The sequence below is a fragment of the Tursiops truncatus genome, chromosome 10, assembly GCF_011762595.2.
Source record: "Tursiops truncatus isolate mTurTru1 chromosome 10, mTurTru1.mat.Y, whole genome shotgun sequence".
NCBI classification, from domain to species: domain Eukaryota; kingdom Metazoa; phylum Chordata; class Mammalia; order Artiodactyla; family Delphinidae; genus Tursiops; species Tursiops truncatus.
The window spans coordinates 91,416,699-91,437,368 of record NC_047043.1 but is presented as its reverse complement, the minus strand read 5'-3'; the positions used below and the strand labels follow the sequence as shown (position 1 = coordinate 91,437,368).

Sequence of the window (20,670 nt, the reverse complement as noted above, 5' to 3'; positions counted from 1 at the left end):
ACATTGGTAAAGCAGCACAAAGCAGTGGGATTTATTCTCAGCTCTACTCCTCGTGCAGTCTTACTGAGGGACTCCCAGACCACCTCCCAATCTGGAAGTTTCTACCAGTTAAAGGATATGTGGATTTCCCCTGGACCCTTAAGTCCTGGAGTTCCTCTGGCACATCACTGAGAGGTAAGTGGGAAGTCTAGCAGAGAGAAGAGGTGCTGCAATACAGCAAGTCTCTAAAATAGAGACACAGGAGTTCTTCTGAAGAGACCTGCCACTGTAACGGGAGCCAGTGGAGCTTAAAGTGATTTGTTGAGAGGCTCTAAGAGCAGGACTGGAGACTTCAAGGAGGGTGTTTGCAAAACAAGATGGGAGGGAGAAGAGTGTCCTAAGGGTGGTGGGGAGGCAGGACCAGGGAAGAAGGACCAAGGCACAGAAACCTTTAGTTCAACTGTCAAAATGATGTGAGGTCCCAGAGCTACACAGCCTGGCTTTTCTCCTTTGTTAAACGCATGCTGCTGGTCAGACTCCAGGGAAAAATGGAGAGATGGGGTAAACAGGAGAGAGAGAAGGGGGGAAGGCAGTCCTGATTTTTAAATGAAAGTTCAGGCATGAAATCTCAATTTTCCTCTCTCCATTCCATCCACAAATACGTCTCTCGTCGTAGTTAAACAAGGGAGAATGCCTGTAACTAGGACATGAAACTCATTTCGTACTTCGACCACCAGTAAATTCAAGATTCCAAGAGTACTTTCAGTGAAGAAGCTATTTGTGATCTTTAAAAATACTTTCAAAGTAAGCTGTTTTCAGTATAATATTCTTTAATGGCTTAGGAAACCACATTTTTGTATAAAGATATAGCTTTGCACCAGAACAAACGTTATCAACGCTTTCCAAAGCAGTCATGGAGAGCATGGTGATTTTGAAAGGCTGACTTCACAAGAGAAACACATATTTCAAAGGAATGGTCAAGAAAGCTGACTAAGAAAGAAAAGGGGGAAAGGCAAGGCTACCGCCACATTGAATGTAACAGTACACTAAATACCATTTCCCTCTGTCAACACAATGATGCATCTACTTGATTTCGTTTCTGAAGATACAAACTCTGAGCTCCCCCAGAACGGAGGGTTGGCAGGAAACCATCCCGGTTTTCTATGGGATCCTCTTGGGCACCACAAGAACACTGTTTGAGAGGTAAATGGCTGATCTGAGACCTGTACGCTGCAGCCACAGAGAACAGCCAACATTGCCACTGTGGCAAGAACCTGGAAGAGCACAGGGTTGAATGGTCAAAGGCAGGGTGACTGTCACCAGCCAACAAACATGCACCCTTTAAGGGAAGACTCAACCAGAGGCTTCACACTACGATTCCACCTAGGACTGGAGTGGCTCAGAGTTTCCGCTCCTCGGGGTTGTGAGGGTCTCATCAGCAAGACCCAGGTCAGTCTGCAATCAAGGAAGCAGGAAGTAGAGAAAGGAGCATATGCCGTCCGGGAACACGTGGACTCCAGGAACAGGAACTTCACATTTATGCAGCCTGGATGCCAACTAAAGTTCCAAAGGGATCTCACATTACCATTTTGCCTCTCCTTGCACAGACAAACCCTAGCAGTTACCATAGCAACCAACGCATCAAATGGTACCTTTTCCCCCATAAGAGGATATCATGAAATGTGTTCATTATGGAAAACACACACACACACGCTCCACCCTACAAACTTTTAATTTTTTCCCTCTTAATTGTACGGTTTTTGGCACACATGCACCTCACCTTCACTCCACAAAAAATAAATTTTAAGGCAAGGGAAAAAAAGAGAACACGTGGGATTTGCTTTTTTTTAAAAAACAAAAAAACGAAAAAACAAGATGAGATTCATTCCCTTTCTGAAAGAATAAAGACTGAAAATTTTAGGTAAAAAAAAGGGACAGAAAGAGAAAATGCAGAAGCATTATTAAAAGTGATGCAAATCCTTAGTGTGAAAACTTAGGTTCAAGGAAAATTCTGTTTTTCTGAGCTCGTGGTTTAATTTAGGAAAAATTAAAATCTGCAGAGAAAAGCCTTCCTAATCATCTTGATATAAATTACTCAACAGCACTAAGCTGTTCACGGCGTACTGGGCTGAGAAAGCTGATTGCAGAGAAGGAAAAAAAAGTCACTTCCCAAAAAACATCACTTCCCCAGCTCTCATATTTGGCCATGCAGCCTTTTCTTCAAAAAGAATACTAGTTTTCCCCCAGCAGTTTACACCTACAGCATGCGAACCAATATCAGATGTTTGTCTCTGGTAAAAAAAGTTCTACATTCCACACACATGATTACCTAAGACTGAGAAAAGACAAAGGCAAAGGGTTTCATGTGCAGTTAAGTGTCAGGTGAAAATGGTGAAAAAGGCAGGTCAGTGATGCGGAGTCAAGAAAACAGACTCCTGCCTTGCAAGTCCGTTCAAACGCGTTTCATTCCGTCAATGAAACTCGTGGCTAACGAACTGTGTGGGAATAGAGCCCAGCGTTGAACACAGCACTAAGAGTTAAGGTCGCAAAGGAGAGGAAAAGTGACCTTTGGGCTCCCAGGTTCCAGCCGCTTAAAAATCAGGTGCTTCAGGAAAGATTACCCTCTCACATGAGCAGTGAGCCTCTCACACCTTAGTCAGCACTAAGGCAGCACCTTGATTTAAAAATACCTTCGTTTTCCTACTCCGGTTGTCTGTCAAATCACTGCTGTGTCTCAGTGTGCAAGGCGACCATGATCATTAATATCCCTTCTCAGAGTCCAGCCGCTCTGCTAAGTGCTTCAAGGGCACAGCCCTGGAGAGCAGTCATAGGGATGGAAACTATTACCCGCATTCTACAGCAGGAGAAACTGAGGTTAAATCATGTGCCCCAAATCACACAGCGAGGGCCTGGCAAAGGCAGGCTTGAACCGGTTTCTAATTCCAAAGCTCATGCACTGGAGCAAATCAAACTTAGGGCACGAGAGACAGCTATGTGCCTTTACCAGCTACTTCTAAGACCCAGGACAATGCTTGAAGGACAGGCAAGGATGGAAAAAACAGGAATGCAAGGTGCCCTTGATCAATGAACGGCAGGAGACACTGGAAGCCGGTGGGGAAGGGCTGAGTGCCAACTTCCTAGAAGAGCTTCTTTGGTCATAGTCTGAGAAAGCACAATCGCAAGAAATAGGAAAGGACTCGAGATGTGCTGGGACTGAGGCAGGGACTGAAAGCGCGTGAGCAGAACAAAGGTGCCCCGGGCACCCACTCATCTCAGACGCACATTCTCCAGGACACTGGTGAACACACTTTCAGGGCGGTACTCGCCACGACTGCCCATTTCCTAACCCTGTGACTTGTGAAATGGAGGGGAAGGCTCTCTTGGCAGGTCAACAGCAGCATTTATAAACATTTACGCGTTAACACGTGTAAAAGTCTTAGCCTAGGGATCGGCATATGATAGGCACCCAGAAAACCAGGATATCTGGTATTTTCCAGAAATGGGTAACGTGCAATCAGTGGTCAGCATGCTAACGATATACGTGGCCTTCTAGGAAATGGTTTAGCAATGCACAATCAGCACCTTAAGGAAGAATCTACCCTTTGGCCTAGAAATTCCCCTTTTTTGAATCTATACACATATGTACACACTTGTCCAGTTCCTCATCAAAGGAAAACATTACAAAGTACTCGTTAATTTGTGGAACTTTAGCCAGTTGTTAACTTTCAAAGACTATCCAAGAAAATGCTTAGATATATTAAAGGACAAAAGCAGGGAAGAAAAGTTATACACTTGGAAGAACCCCAATGACAATGAAAGTGTATCTGCGTGTGTTGCCACACATTCTCACGTGTGCAAAAAGGGGGGCAGAAGAAAATATTAAATCAAGAGCAGCTTTTATAGCTAGGTAGTATAATTATGAACATTTTTTCCATTATACTTGTTTTGTTTATTATACTTTACCCATGATGACCATCCGTTACTTATAGAAAAAAAAATTTGTTTTTAAGGCTACACTTAAGGAAAAAGCCATTCCAGGAGAAGAAGAGAGGATGTGAAAAGCTGACTTGGTCGTTATTCGGGGACCGGCTGGGTGTAGTGCGCGAACAGGTAGTTTATGGGTAGAACCACCAGTCAGTTTCATTTCTGTAAATGGCTGTGATCGGTCCTGAGCCAATTAATGCTATGACAATGACAACCACCACCACCACCATCCGTCTTTAAGTCACAGCCTGTGGCTGTGGACAGTGCTGTGGTCATTAGCTCCCAACACCCAGGACTACGTACCCTTTTATGGTCCTCCAGTTGCCTCAGGGGTGGACTCGGTTCAACCTCCTGCTAAGCAGGCAGAAATTCCATTTAAGTACGTACAACACTAGGGAGACACTCCCATCTTCAGGATCAGCCACAAATAAAATACACGGAGCATGCGTACATAGCGAAGACTGACACAGAAGGAACACAGGCCTGTGTGAGGCTTTCCCCAGACAGATACCAACGCTCCATTACTTCGGATGCCGCTTAACAACGCGCCCATCCCCGACCCTCGGGCACTGTTTAATATGAACAGGCACATGACTAATACTTCTGGCCAATATTATTTTTTGCACAGATTATGAAAAGGAACTTGAATGTTAGGTACATTTACATGAACCCAAAAGGGGTCATGATGCAAGACTCAACCGGGCAGGTCCTTACATGACTCACACATGCATTACTGCACAGCACATGCGTGAGGACATCAATGCATACACTTCCAAGCAGACACATACATGAGACCTCAGCACTCCCCAGGCCACCAGCACACGGCATTCTAATCAAGGCTACTGACGCTGAAGAGCTCTGATTAGAATATTAGAGAATGGTCGTTCCAAAGCATCCCCACTGGAACTCAGCTATTTGATAATCTGTTTCATTTCTAAGATCTCCTTTCAGATAAACCACACTTCATTTTAGCTTTGACTCCTGTGATTCTATAACTGTTTCTGAAAGTAAATTTTGATCCTTGGAAATATGCCTCCCCAAAAAGCTTCTCTATAACTTTAGATGTCTTAATTAATTCCAGTCCCTCATTTAGCAAGCTGAGTTAGCGACAGGAAGAACAGAAACAGTGCGCTGTGAAACTACAACTTTATCAGCAGCTTCACCAAAACTATACATTATTATCCAGAACTTCAAACTCCCTTCGTCTCTGCGCAGAACCCAGAGTTCTATTTTGTGTCACAGCAGAAAGGCCTGGACGTTCCAGCATTTCTCAACTGAACATTTCAAGACAGAGATGAACGGTTTTGTGTGAAAACCTTTGGACAGTCACGTGCCCTCACCTGCAGGACCCTGTGGTTTAAGCTCCAGCAACTAAGAAGTTTCTTTCTATACCAAGAGCCACCCGATTACAGCAATGATCAGGCCCCAGGCAGACAAGAGACTTCCCTCCTTGCACCTACCAGCGGGACAGACATTTCCCCAGAACAACTCACACACTCAACCAGGAACACTGACAAGCACCCGTATTTGCTGGCGCTGCAAATACAGGTGAGCAGCACACACCTCGGTGGAGTTCTCAGGAGCCGGAGTTTGGGGCAGCTAGTTGGGAGTAAAATGAAGCATGTTAGTTACAGCACGTGCATCTCATGGGCCGCGAAAAGTCCAGAGACCAACACTCAAGGACGAAACATGGAGGGCAAGATCAATGATGAGGTGACAGAGCTGCCACATCCACTGAAAGCGGCTTCAGCCACTGAGGGCAGGAGACACCCTCCCTTTTGAACTGAACTGAATGTGCTTGTGTTGGGAGAGACAACTGGCCTGAGATGGGAAAACAGATTTAAATTAAGGTAAGAAAAAAGTCTACCACTGATCAAGAAGGAAGTATGCCTTAAAAAAAAAAACCAAAAACGATGTCAAAGGAAGAACTACTGCACATCTATGTTTTGTTCGTCCACAGAGAGGAAAAGTGATAGAGCGTATCCCCACAGAGGCTCAGGGAGGGGAGAAGTGTGTGTGTAATGACAACAGGGGCCTCAGGTGCAGCCCCCTCCCCGGAGTCCCGAGGCCCTTGCAAAGTCTGTACCACCACTCGCCCGTGACAAGCTTCTTCCGTGGGCAGGTGCGTCCTCCTGGGTCTCTCCTTTCCCCACATCCCGGCCCTGAATCAGAGGGTAAGACCCGAGGCTCCAGCTTAGGGACTGAAAAAGCCTCTCTGCTCCAGCAGCTCTGGGAGGAGACAGGAAGGCTCCTGGCTGCAGGGTTACCTGGCTGGTCACTCGCCCCTCCACGTACTTCCCTCAGGGCTCCAGGGCCTGGGGTCCCCGGAGCCACCCCCACCATTCCATGTAGACAGCCCACTCCTCTGACTGCCCCTCAACTTCATTACACCCAACCCATACCTGAGAGACAAGATGATGGCCCTGAGGAAAAATGAAAGGCAATTGCGAGGGTGCACGTGGCAGCTAAAAAGTCCACAGTTTCACGTGGCAGCAGCACCACGAATCTGTCCCCCGGAGGGCACGTGCTTGGAGGAGGGACTGACATCAGATGTAACCGCCAGACCCCACCCTGGGCTGCCCGGGACCAAAGTCACGCACCGGGCACGGCTGGCTGCTTCAAGGTGCGGTCTGGGGCCATGGAACGAAGCCAAGGCTCACGCTGCAACTGAGTGACCTTGGCCTCCTTCGGCGGGACTCCAGCGACACAGCACACCTCCCGGGAGGCCAAAGCGTGGCTGTCAGGTGTGAGCCAGCACAGGTGCTGAAAACACGAGGTGGGGAGGCTGGAAGCTGTGAAATCTGGCGGGGTCTCAACCCAGCTCAACACTTCATACCCCTTTTCATGGTTTGATCCCCAAGATAGAAAAAAATGCTCTTCATATAAGACTGTTCTTATGTAACCTAATGATTTCTCTTTTTTTTTTTTTTTCTATTTGCCAACAGGTAAAATGAAGTAAAGATACAGGGGCTCTCTTTAAGGACAAAGATTAAACTAATTTAAGAAGGACAAGGAGGCATAGGTGGGGAGTTGCTCACTGGATTCCGGACAGAAGAGCTTTCAGACCTGAGCGCAGCTCCACTAGCCTCAGGGAGAAAATTTCCCTCCGACGTGCTTCGCTTCCTGTTGGGGTCGGGAAGCACAGAGTGGTAGCAAGGACTTGAGTGTGGTGAGGAAAATAAAACCAGAGCTCAGGCGTATGTGTTTTCCAGATAATATAAACAATATCACGATCCAAGAACGCACTTTAACTCTATCCTTACATCCTGTATGCTTTAGGCTAAAGAATTAAAACTGTGCAAACACTCGTGCCATCTGCTCTTAGTGCAAAAAGGACACATAAGAAAAAGTAGAACTAAAGCAACTTCCCATGCATTTTAGAGCAGTCAGAGATACAGATGGGAAAAGTACTATCTTTTACAATTGGCTTTGGCCACATTTCACCAACATATCCTTTATACTGATTCTGTATGATCAGAACAAAAGAATTATAGGCAGGGATTGACTGTAGGAAACTACAGAGCTATCCTCTTACTCCCTTGCCCATCAAAATAAAAGTTAAAGAAAAAGAAGACGACGGAATGGAAGGAAGTAGCGTGTCTTTTTAAAATTCTCTTGTCTGAGATCTCTTTGTCCAAAGAAGCACCTTGAATTCTTTCGGAATGTTCATGGGTAGTATACAGCTATTTCTTACACACTCAGAGATCAGTCGTTTCTGATATGTTTTATGATTGTACTGACACTCTATTGCCTCCCTCAACTGCTGTCATGTTAGTTTTCGTTTAATTTTTAGAACAAAAATTACAGTTACTGATCTTTTCCCTAGAACATTACAGAAAGACTTTTGAGACAACAGAAAATTTTTTGCTGCTTCAGGAATCACTATTTAAACAGAGGACAATTTTTTAACGCTATCCATTCAGGAAACAGAATAGAAAACTGACAGCAGTGGACAGGTATCATGCGACCGTGGCTCATGCAGGCGCTGGCGCTCTGTGTGACCCTCAGGCAGTCACTGAACCTCTCTGGGCTTCCACTTCCTGACCTGTAGTTCAAGGAGACTTGAGCTTATTATTTAAGATTCCTTTCCAACTAAAACATTAAGTAACGCTTGGTATATTTTCAGTAAACGTCATTCCATAAATATCTAACAGGCAAGTTCTCTAAATAATACAGCACAATAGGACATAAAATGATTTCAGGCATCGAAAAGGCCAAACCAAGCGTATAATTTGGTAAAATAACCAATGGCCTTTACCAGCACTGCTTCCTATGAGGATTTCACCTGTATTTCTGGGAGGATAGGCTCTTTTACGGCAGTAAGCCACACTTTTGAAAAAGATAAGCATATTAATAAGCTATATATGTTCAAATCAGATAACAGCTACATAAATACAATATATATTATCCAAAGCAAAAGATAATTTTGGTAAAAGAATGAAATGATTTTCTCAACATATTTTTATTATCAAAGTAACTTTTTTTTTTTTTTTACATGAAAGGTAATTCTCAGTGACCACATAGTAAGGGAGACTCTTCTGAGAAAATGAGTATTTCTACATTCCCCAGGTCTTGTCTTTCACGACCTCATCTCAGGATCAGTCACTATAATCAGATGCTGACACCTCCAGTCAAGGTGAAGTCTCCCCAAATGAACAGGTGACTGGCAGTGGTCCGATGCTGCCTGGTTTTGAACTTGGGAACCAACTATTGCCCTCTATTGCCTCTGCATATTTCTTCTTGGATCTTACGTCTTCTCAGTGCTTTTAGACAAGGTCAGCAAAATCAAACTTCACAGGAAAAAGATTTCAAATGACTGGCTTTGAAACAGAAATTCAAAATGAACCTCAAGGTCCAGAATCCCAACTGTCCTTCCCAGATGAGGCCACGAATCAGGTCATCGTAACTACGGCACTTGAGTAGTAACTAGATTCGTGCAGGTAAGATGCTGAAACACTCGCTTTCTATACATAATGTACCTGACATTTTATCCGGGGATGGATTTCTACTACAAATGAAGGAAATTATACTTTGCCATTCTTAAAAAAACCCCCACAGACTTCTGAGGGTTCCTATTTGTGGTGTGTGTACAACGGCACATCCTCACATACGTCCATACCATACGTACATACATATACACATCCGTTTCATGTGTGCCTGTTACAGGCCAACACAGAGCAGAGCCACTTAAAACACACTGTTTCCTGCTGCCATCAACATGAATCCTTCTCCCCTGGGCTTCTAGAATTTTCCTTTGAAATAAGATGTCTCCTTCCATGGGCCACCCCTAGCAGAGGTTGAATATAGTTCAAGAAATGAGACTGTACTATAGATCTAATTATCAGCACAGCAAAGAGAATTTACCATCTCCAATCCCCTGAATCAGCCTTCAGTTCCTTTCACCCACTCCATCTCAGAGAAGGGAAAAAATAAATAAACAGCGAATGGCCTCGCAAATATGTTTGCTGGGTCCTGGCCTTCATGAGCCTTTGAAAACCCACATTAAGAGAACAGAATGCCTGAAAGAAAACTGAGCTAAAATAGAAGTTACCTAACGTTTTAGCAGGGCAATTTTAAATCTTCACATTTGCTAACACAATGCCGTTTACTAATGGCATTTGTTTTTAGAAACAAAGTAAGAAATACACGTTATCTAGTTCCAACGATGAAGTTTCACCTGTATCTTATAGAACAAGATCATCGGAACCCAAAAGTAAAATTCATTTTCAAAAACCACATTCTGACTTGACTGAATTATACAACTTCTGTCATTATGGAATCATCTCAGCATTTAAAAAAAAAGGAAAAAAGAGAAAGAAAACAAAACTTCCCCAGATTCTGCAATAGCTCCTGTATGCTCCGACTTGAGCCCACTTGCTCTATGGCTGCCAGTGTCTAACAGTAAACAGCCCCGCTGCATTTATTGGCAATTACTGCTGAAGGTCACACATCAGCAGCGAGCCTAAATTCCAGGAAAAAAAGAAGCTCTTATGTAACTGCCGCCTGAATGTTGGCAGGTGCCCAACCCAGCAGTTCACAGCAATGTAAAAAAGTAGGACACCTCCACCCTGGGTTGGATGTCATGAGAACGCCCCCTGAAGGTGAAATTGAATAATTCTTGGGTTTCTCTTCTCTGTTTTCTACCCCCCCCCACCCCGAATTTTACTGGCAGTGGCCTCCTTTGCTTGCAGACGCAGTTCTCGGTGGCAGAAGCTGAGGACTCAATATATAGGCAGATACAGGCAGGCTGCTGCCACCCTAACAAGCGGTAACACCAATCCTCCCACTTGCTTTTTTGTTGCAATGCGAGGAGCTGAAGTTGCCAGCTGCCACCAGTGGCTCTGCAGAGGTCAGGGTTCCAAGCGACAGTGATTAAATGGGGATCATATCTCAAATAGGAAGAAATGCAGCATGTCCACTGAGCTACCGCACACACTTTCTAAACACGCCCTCCTTTCCAAAGACGCACACGTGAAAATGAGGTAGGTTACCGTGCTGCCCACCGCCTCGGCCTGAAGTTGGAGTGCTGCATCAAAATCATCCCTTTGTTTAGTCCAGAAATTTACAGTTTAGAAAAGTGACGAACATGCTCACCTGCCGGTGGTCCTCACGGTGTGACCTGACCTCCTAAGCTGTTACCTGACCTCCCTGCTCAGGTACAAGTCTCTAAGTTACATGGTCTCATGACCCCAAGTGCTTCACCTTCCTGTATTTCTCATGGTTGATGGCTGTCACTTAACATTAATTTGGATTATCGTCTGTCACCTCCACAGAACCGTAAACTCCAGAAGGGCAGACACTGTGCCTATTTGGACCCAACTCCCCTAGTCAACGCGCCTGGGATGGAACAGGCACTCAGGTATTAGTCACATGAACGAATGTCTCAAGCAGCCATCAGTGTCTGTTTAAAGCCAAGAATGGGTAGATGAGGGAACTTTCTGGGCTGATAGAAACAGTCCCCATCTTGATTTGTGTGTGTCTATAGGTAACCATTCGTCGAGATACAAACTTAAGAATAAGCTGAATGGACACTAATGGAAGCAGCTCCCTACGCTTCTCCCCTCATTCGCCCTCTCCCTGCCCCCTAAGGAAAAGGTAAAATCAGGAGGTAAGGATGGAGACCCTGCCTATTTGCAAAAACTGATAATAATAATAATAAAGAAAAGAAAGAAAATCCTCCTTTTCCTGGTTTCAAATGAAATTTTACTCCAGAAGACAGCTGGGAAGGCTCCCACCATGCACTTTTCTTGCAGGGACTCTGATTCTGTCCTCACTTCACCCTCTTTTCTCAGAGCACAGACAGAGACTCGGACGATGCTGTGCTTTTTTTCCAAGCCGTTCACTGCACATCTCCTCTCTCACGATGCTCAACAGGCCTTTGTCACTGAAGAGTGGTGGTCCTTCCCCAATCCAGGGACCATGGCTCTCCAGATATGCCGTACCCTGCTCAGGGGCTATTCCCCAGCACGTTTCAAGGTTGAAGTGCTGGTTTGCAATTTAGGTGGGAGGCCTTGCCCGTACCACGGGCCAGCGTGAACTCTCATTAAGTTTCTTAATGGAGTTTCTGCAGAACTCCAGCTGTGGGTTGCCGGTTTTCACCCACACACATGGACAAAAGGCTTGGTGGGAGAGAAACCTCAGGAGCTGCGGTTGTTTCCAGAACAGACATGGATAATAAAGGCCAATCAAGCATCTCTGCTTAGAGGGCCAGATCCGACAGGCTGAGGACCTGGGGACACTGTTGGTGCTCCAGGGCTCTGTGGGTTGCCAGGGATAACAACGGAGAGGGGATCCACAGTTGCTTCCTCAGGGAATTTTCAAAGAATCCAAGTGGCTGCCAGAACATTCTTCTTTTATAAACAGACAGTATTCTATTTCCTAGTGGATAATTATAAACACACCTGCTCCAACTGTGGAATCTTTCCATAAGCGAGCAGTAAACTCCCAGCCAGGAGACCCAAGTTCTATCTTGAGCAAAGCAAACACATCAAATGATTCCTATGCTGCAAAACAGTATATTAATAACACTGCAGACTCCGATTAGGGAAGGTTTTCCCTTCCTGGCTTAATTTGTCTTGAAGCAAATAGAAACTCAACCTCAATATTTCAGAGGAAAAATTCAAATTAGAGAGGCATTTACAACTCTAGGGAGAAACAAGAGTGTCGAAGGGTGCCAATATGGAAATTCAGCATGAGACGTTCTGCTGGCAAATAACCCGGAAGACAGAAGACCAAACAGGAAGGAGCAAAAATCACTGTCGTTAAAGTAGTTAAACCCCTGTACAGCCTTTGGTTTTTCTCACCCTCTCTCCATCCCAAAGAAGCACGGACTCCTCACCTGTTCATGCCGACCGATTTAAGGAAAAGTCTGCACTTACAGAATCTACCACGGCTGAACAGTAAGCGCTCCAGGCCAGCAGCTGAGCCAGCAGTACCAGTTCTGCTTTAGCCGCGATCTACCTGTGTGAGCTAGCACCACTCACTTAACCTCTCTGAGCGCCACGCCTGAGGGAACTGGACCAAATTCATAACCGCTCGTGTCGCTTGCAGTTTTAAGTCTGTGATTCAAACTCTCCTTAGGTACACCTGAACCACCTCTTAGTATTTCTGAAATTATGGGGGTAGATATTAGAGCAGGCCTCATATTCTATTTGGTAGCTCTATCCCGCCAAAATAAGGTATTAATCGTTCTACCAAAAGAATGAACAGATACTTAAAGAAGTGGACCAGAAAATTAATTTTTAAAAGTCAGATAAAAGTGTTTTCCAGTCTGCTTCAATTTACTAAGCAATTAAACTCCCTCAATTATATGCATTAATTCCCCTCATTAATCCTTTCTATTATCATTTACCAAACATGTATCACATCCTACAGATATGGCAAGAAATGTTGAAAAATATTCATAGGAGAGAAAATATTTAAGACGCCCTCAAATCCCACACACAATGGCCACTCATCAGTCTCCAGGGTCATTCTGGGTAAATGAAACTAAGTTGATACATAAGTATAGAAACCATCAGATGACATTTCAATTTCTTGATCTCTAGTTGGTTTTTCTAGAAGAGAACCCAGGGATATTGTACATTCCTAATCCCACCACAAGCCAGCAGCTGGCAAGTCTCAACCAGGGCTGTGGAATTTGCACGGCACTTTGACAAAATTTTATATGACCCCTCACACTTAACACTTCCAACATGTAGGCCAAGAGAGCAGTGGTTTGGTTTTTCTTTGACTACTTTCACACTATACCAATGTAGTTATTTCTTTTTGCATGGGTGCTTCACATATGGACAGAAAAGCTCCTCAGGTAATATCAACACTCAGTTTCAGAGATATGTTATTAGCCAGTGTCAACCACAAATTCAGTTGAGATTCTAGACAGTGAAGGATTGACATCTTATCACAGCTTAGGAAATCTTTATCTAGACTCAGATGGGATCTCCAAAGACAAATGGCAAACAAACTCATGGGAAATGCTAACACAAACACAAAGGACTCGACTCACTCCCAGAGGCAACACTACACAAAGTCAGATACTAGACGCTGCAGAGACTAGGGGACAGATCACAGAGTTCACTGGCAGAGGGTCATGGAAACATCACCATGGGACACTTAAAAAAAAATGAAATTAGGACCTCTGCATTTTCCAATTCATCAATGGAAATCAGCTGGAAAAGAAAAAGGGGGGGGGGAGAAAAAGAAGGAAGTGTTAGAAAAGGAAATACGAGCGAGCTAAGTGTTAGAAACTTTGTCATTGTATTCTTATCACGGACTCAGGTTGAAGCATCATGACCATCTTAAGAGGCGCAGGCGTTCTCGACACCGGCGCACCTCACCCTGACATCTGCTCTGCAATGTTCTGCTCCGGAACAAACGGGCAGGGTGCTGCCACCCTTTGTTCACATGCCAGGTATCAACCTCGCAGGTCACTTAACCAAGAGCCCAGGACAGCACCTTTGCACTCTCTTGTAGAGAGAACCCTTGAACTGAGCTGTGGGCAAGGGCAAGTTCCCCAATCAAGAACCATATCCTTTCAGAAGAGGATGGCAAGGAGTAGAGTCAAAGGCTAAACACTGATCAACTCAGCTTAGGACAAAATTCTTTCTTTGGACTCATCTTCCCATTCAGTGGGGGAGGCGGGAGTCTGCAGTCCAAATTATCACTGGACTAAATCAGATCCAACTTCAATTTAAGTAGTAAGACCAACATATACCAAGCCCAGAAGCTCCGAATCCTGATACTGTTGATGATTAAAGAGAACAGATTTCCCCTAAGGTGATTAGTGCCTACCCAAGTGATAGTAGTAACAAGTAAATGATTTATTAGCATCAAGTTCAAGAGAAAGAAAAAACAAAAGCACTAATCACCATTATGCTTGTTTGATGATAGATGGATGATCCACAAAATGTACTAAATATTATGTTTCATTAACATTTAGTACATTTTGCAAATTTAAACTCCTATTAGCAACACTGGTAGTTGGAAATGTTAATAGTTTATTCACCTAGAGAAAAGAAGCACCAGTAATTAACAGGGGACTGACAATTCGTATGAAATGAAAACCCTGACATTACTTAAGGTCAAAAACTCTCTAGTAGTATAACAGCTATTATTATTCAGAAGAAAAAAATGGACTTTAAATAAATTGAGGTACACTTTCACATTAATTGTCGGCCTCTGAATTTCTTTCCAAATCCCTGTGACTAATAACTTAAATAAAAAGTAGCTTAATAAAAATCCTACAGTAGATTACAGAGTAGCCAGTATATAAAATAATTACGCTTTCCTTTCAAGCAGGGTCTAAGAGCTTAAAGATGTTCTACGAGTTATAGAGAGATTCAGGTTAAATTTTAGAGACATTTCGCTACAGGAGGTTATTTTTTTTAATGGTTTAATCCGTAAATTAAAAGCAGAGTTTAGTAGGCACTGCACACACAGAATGGTTGCAAAGTCCTGATTTTAAAGTTGCTTAACTTTGAATACATTGGACAGAAAAACACAAGAATCACACAAAAATGTATTCCATCGTTATTTTGGTGATCTTTTGAAATATTCCTTTATTTTACATTTGCCACTCCTTGGGAAATATGGCTGGTCCTTTGCATTTTAGAGACACAATAGTAAAAGAGGACTTATTTAATTCCTAAATGATCATGATTAAATTCTGTGACCATCTTCTTTGTCCAGCCCTTACCTTTCCATCATATGTCATAGTTCTTGGATGGGCACATCTCAGGCAATGAACCAAGACAAGTGGACTGACCACTGGCTTCTCACGGATCTGACTCCTAGGGCCTGACGCAAACCACAGGTGATACCAGAGCCCAGTGGACCAGATCCATGACCATGAAGGCTCAGGACAGGGCAGGGAGGAGAACAGCCCTGGATGTCCCACGAGGGTGTTAGTCATGGGACAAGTTCCACTTAAGAAGCAACTAATAGAAAAATGGCGCCAAGAAGACAGAAACAGCATTCACGCTTGCCCTTGTGTCCCAAGCACGCAGTCCAAAGGACACCTCATTTGTTTTATCGACTAATGCCCACGGGTTCGCCTAAGAAAGGTTATTGCTTTGGGTCTGGGTTCCTTCCACCCTTGAAAGAGTCAGGCTGTCCCATACGTCACGTTTCTTTAGTCAAACAGGGGCAGCCAACACACCATCAAAGGCATTTTCCAAAAGCCTTCGTGAAACTGGACAGAGTGGATACCAGCAACCAAACTGGAAGAAACAGAAATCGTTTAACAGCCTCCACCCCCTTTTAAAGCGAATGGTTAAGGAGCCTTTTCCAGCAGTCAGAGCCTGGGGCCAGAAGCTTGGCACACACGTGCTGCCGGTCAGGAGCTGCTGACGAGCACGGGTTTCCAGAAGGTCTTCCTCGGTGGCAGAGCATTTCCCATACTTGCTTATAGTACTTTCACTTTCAACAAGGGGGACGACAGCTCCAATCAGACTGGAGAGAAATGTCATCCTGCCTCCCAGCCTCTATCTGCTAGGGTATGACTCATCTCTTCACCAGCTGAACAGGGATTTGAGCTACAGCCTAAGAACCTCTTCTCAACTCTGATAACTCTTTGATAGTGACCTCCATCTGCTGCCCTCTTGAAGCCCTGGCTCCGTCACTCTCCACGAGCTTTCTCACAGGCAGTGGTACAACATCTCAGGTCTGCTGTCTCCCGGGGGCCCTGACGGTGTTCTCCCTGTTGGCTCTACTGGGTAGTGAAAGGGAGCAGGGAAGCACACCTCTACACGGCCCCAAAGACCCCGGTGTACTTTTCTGTTCGGCAGCAAACACTCGACCAACTCCTAGTACTTCTACTTTCCATGTTATAAAAAGAAAAACTTCAGAGAAATAAAAGTATAATCACAACTTGAAAAATTCACTGGAGCTGAGACACAGAGTTTACCTTAAGTACCTTGGGTATAGAAAGAAACATATTCTCAAGAAGAGAAAATTGTGGTCTCCACATTTTAAAATCAAGTTCTCTGCCCCAGAGGTGCTAATATATTCACAGCTGGCTAAGGTCCCTTTGGTGGAATTTATTGTATTACGGAGAGTGAATTTCTATAACTAGAGTCATATTTTTAAAACATTTCTTAAATCTCACCTTAAGAAAAATAAACATCTTGTGGAATAAATGGTTATTACTTACTTATTCGCTACGTGTATTCTCTATTACTGCCCACCCCCCGCCTTGTTCTAGTGCAAGACCTACCTAGCTGTCTACACAGGTGTTGTACGGACTGGTCATCTCATTACTTCCCACTTGTACCAGTGTTCTTTGCTTTTATATTTATGAACTCTTTTCTGGCAGGTTTCCTACACAAAATTCCTCCTGAGTTATAAACACTTATTTTCTAATTAAGCGACACTTATTCCAGTTTTAATTTATACATTGTACAAATTTAGAGTGACGTTTAAAAGCCTTGGGTTTGGGGGCAGTGGAGAAAGGTATACCACAAAAAGGACTGCATACCTTTCTGTTTTATTTTTTCTTATCCAAAGACCCTCACACATTAAATTGCTCTAATATTAATGACAGATGTTGCTTAGGTTAGAAAGCAAGATTCTGACACATTTTTACACTTGCAAAAATCTGGCTGTCACCATCCCTTTTGATGAGGACGACTGTGATTTAATTACCAAGGCTTCTTCACAGAGATGAATGAGTTACTGTGTATTTGACAAGTCAGTGATATCAGCACATTTACATGCTAGGAAAATGCTGACAGAAGTGGCTTGAAGACAATGAACACTATTACCTTCAAATGAAGACTGGTGAGATTTAAACTCAGGCCCATGCTTTTTTGCTGGGGGCAGAAAGGAAGAGCAATGGGGCTCTTTTTACCCCACTTGGACCAAAATCGGGGGTGTGAGGGCTGTTCTCTGTACATCATTGCTCACTGCATGTGCTAAGAAGTCTCATGTCCTAGGGATGGTCCATTTCCCAATCTCAACTAGAAAAGGTGACATGTTTGTCCGTCTTCATTCCAGTTAGAACTGGAGGCAGTTTCTTCATACACTGGAAGGATTGTGTAACATCTCACCAGAAAGAAGCAAGTAAACCCACAGGTATGCTTAGCTGGAACCCAAAGTTCAGGAACACACACCTTGATACACAAGAGGCATTTGCATTCTCATTGGGAATTTAAACATACGGAAAATCTTGCTGTTGCTGTTTTTCTGATTATAGATTGTATGGCAAGCAGCCTGTAAGAGACAACTACGTATATATGGCTTTAAGGAGACAGTCATATGATTTAGCTACCTTCAGGGCAGGATAAATAGCTTAAAAAAAAAAAATTTAACCCCCTCAGTGAATATGCCTGAACTAAGGTGGATTTCTAACGGCTCCCACTCCACTTCAATTTAATAGCAAAACCTAGTTTTAACATGAAAATAAAATGCAGTACCTTTTCTCCGTAGCCTCTATCTTTGGTCATCATTTCTCTGAGGGTCTGTAGGACCTTAATGCAGAGTTTCTCCTCATTCTCCTCTAGCAGCTGTTTAGTGTGCTTTATTAACCTGAATGGAGGGGAAAACCACGGATTACAGCCCTGAAACGATCTTTAAATTAAAAAAAAAAAAACACACTTGACAATCAACTTATTGTAACTAGTCATTTAATGAACAAATATTTACCAAGGGCTCCCAGGTTAAACAGGCTTCCGGGCCTTCCCTGCACTAAGAGCAGCCCGTTGGTGTCTCAATAGTGACACCTGCTGGTCGGTAACAGCAAACAGGCTCCCTGGCCACGGGTCGGCCCCACACAGTGGAGAAATGAGATAGAGGATGGAGAACAGACAGGGGCTCCCTCAAACCAGCTCATTTAGGAAGTGCAGCTATTTATCCACTGAGGATTGTCAGTAATGTGGCTAAAATATGCCAGGGGTGTAAAAAAACCTCAGGAGTATGATGGTTGCAGCAAACACACTGTTCTCTTGGTCCAGTCTTATTCTTTGAGGGGCCCAGAAAAATAAGAAACTCAGGCAGAGCCCATGCTCAAGCTAAACAACCAACCAAACTTAGGGTGAAAATCAGATGGAGATTTCTGGTGACGGAACCAATCGTTTCTTCTAGATTTTGCCCCAAGGCACAAACTAACCAACTACAAAGCTGTTAGGAAAAGACTGTGAGGCCCTGGTAGGTGAGAGCTTTTTGAGGGCACAAAGGCCATGGCTTGTTGAGTCTGTACGGCAGCTCATGGTGGGCACCCTATCCACACGTGTTGAATGGAGATGAACAAATGGGCATGCAGTTCAAAGGAGAAATTTTCACCAAAACAAGTGTCAGTAAGTAGGACTGAACCTACACACTTACTTTGGGAAGGTCAGAACAGATCCCTAGCACGGGACCTTGTACTCATCAAAGTCAAAACTCAGGCCAGCCCCTCCTTCTTCAGGAACCAGTGCTGTGTCTGGCCAGTGGGATTCTGCCCCTGAGCTCCGCAGAGAAAGGGGCTGCTTACTTGCAAATGAAGCCACCGCTTTCACACTTTCTTCTGGCATCTGTGTTCTCCGGGAAGAGCAGCTCAGGCCTGTGGAGGACGTCCACCAGCACAGATAACTCGGCCTGCACCAGTGGCCTGAGACGGTCCTCCAGGGCAGAGACGATGTCCTGGAATGGAAGCACAGCCTTGGTGAGCAGCTTGGGCCACAGCTGACTGCAGGAGGGTGAGAACATTCATTTCTGACCTAAAGCATGACCACAGACGAGACTGGGTTAGACTAACCTTAGCACCGTCTGGTATTTGCCTCAAATTATTAGACATTGCCCAACGGTTACCTGAAGCATTAGGCCCTGACACAGAAAACAAAGTGATAACAAGTCATCATTCCCACCCACCCTGTGAGATGGTCCTTATGCTACTTAAGGGATCATTCCACATATTTTAAAATACGATGCAAAAAGGACGTTCGACAACATGGAAAGGTGTCTACAATATGAGTGCAAAAAATGGTCAAACAATAGTATGGACTATATGATCCGCTTCTTATAAACAACATTAATATCTCAAGGATATGCAGCAAACATTATTAAAACATCATTCGTGGTTTTCTCTGGGTGGCGGAACTACGGGTGAGTCTAGTTTTCTTCTATGTATCGGTTCTTGTGAGTATTGTCAAATTACTTCCAATGAGCATGAATTATTCACATAATAAAAAGTCATATAAAAACGAGAACACAAATGAATGAACATGCTGTATCAACATGCTAAATACATGTACCCTGAGAGCATGATGGTCTTCAAATGCAAAACACATAGCTGTAGGAAAGGAAAACAGAGAGAAGTTGAAAGAGCAGCAAAACCAACACAACAAACACCGTATAAAGGCAAATGGCAGAAAACAGATGAGAAATTATCTTCAAAAGATGCTCAAGTCTGCTGTTTGGCTTGCTAACTCAGAACCAAGGCATCGGCATGCTGGCTAAGAAGGACAGAACGCAGCCTACTGGATAAGGAGGAGCCGTTAACCAAGGAGATCTGCATGGAAAGGGCCACTTTCATTGCATTCGTCTCAACTGGGGACCCAAATTTCATAGGCCGAAAATTCATAAAGAATTGGGTGATCCAGACCACCCAATTTCTGGTGATCCAGAAACTAAAACTAAAACTTGTCAATACAAGTTTACTTAATCTTAGATTTAACAAAATCTGTAATCACGCAATAATATTTAGGATGCGTTAAAGAATGCGTGAATGAATCAAACTATTTCTTGCGGGGAGGCGGGGGGACAATTTTCCCAAAAAGTTTGTACGAGTACATTGCCACATCCCTTAATTCAGAGTGACTTGCACACCGCTGTCAAAAAGAGGGCCGCTTTGGCAAAATTCTCTCAGGGTTTTGTCAGTTTCCCTACCAGTTTCCTCTTAGAAAGCACCCAATCTCCCCTTCTTCAAGAGTTACTGGTCCTAACTCTGGCAAAATGTTACTTGCCTCCAGAATTTGCTTGAGATTGAAGGAGTTCTTTGGCATCGTGTTCATGAAATCTTGCATCTTTTGCCAGGTTTGAACTTCACATTGCAATTGATTTGCATTGTATTGTCAAATGTATAACATTCGGCAATCAGGGAAAGACCAACAAACAAGGATGGAGAAGCGATGGGCAGAGGGAGATGCTAGTGTTAAGTGAGGGGGTATGTCTGAATGGGGGTTAATTATATAAGCGCACCCTTTGCAACTTAATGTTCTCACATTATGACAACTT

The 20,670-nt window shown here is 43.9% G+C and overlaps 1 protein-coding gene across 1 annotated transcript in view; it reads right to left on the bottom strand.

Annotated features, from left to right (window-relative positions):
- The window catches only part of ITPR1 (inositol 1,4,5-trisphosphate receptor type 1), a 318,730-nt gene that overhangs the window by 104,891 nt on the left and 193,169 nt on the right, over positions 1-20,670 (bottom strand). Inside the window, exons 37-41 of the mRNA XM_073787587.1 lie at positions 18,929-19,077; positions 17,874-17,985; positions 13,599-13,631; positions 5,527-5,562; positions 4,267-4,314 (exon numbers count right to left, since the gene is read on the bottom strand). Coding sequence (XP_073643688.1) covers positions 4,267-4,314; positions 5,527-5,562; positions 13,599-13,631; positions 17,874-17,985; positions 18,929-19,077 — 378 coding nt within the window. The remainder of the gene's footprint in view (positions 1-4,266; positions 4,315-5,526; positions 5,563-13,598; positions 13,632-17,873; positions 17,986-18,928; positions 19,078-20,670) is intronic.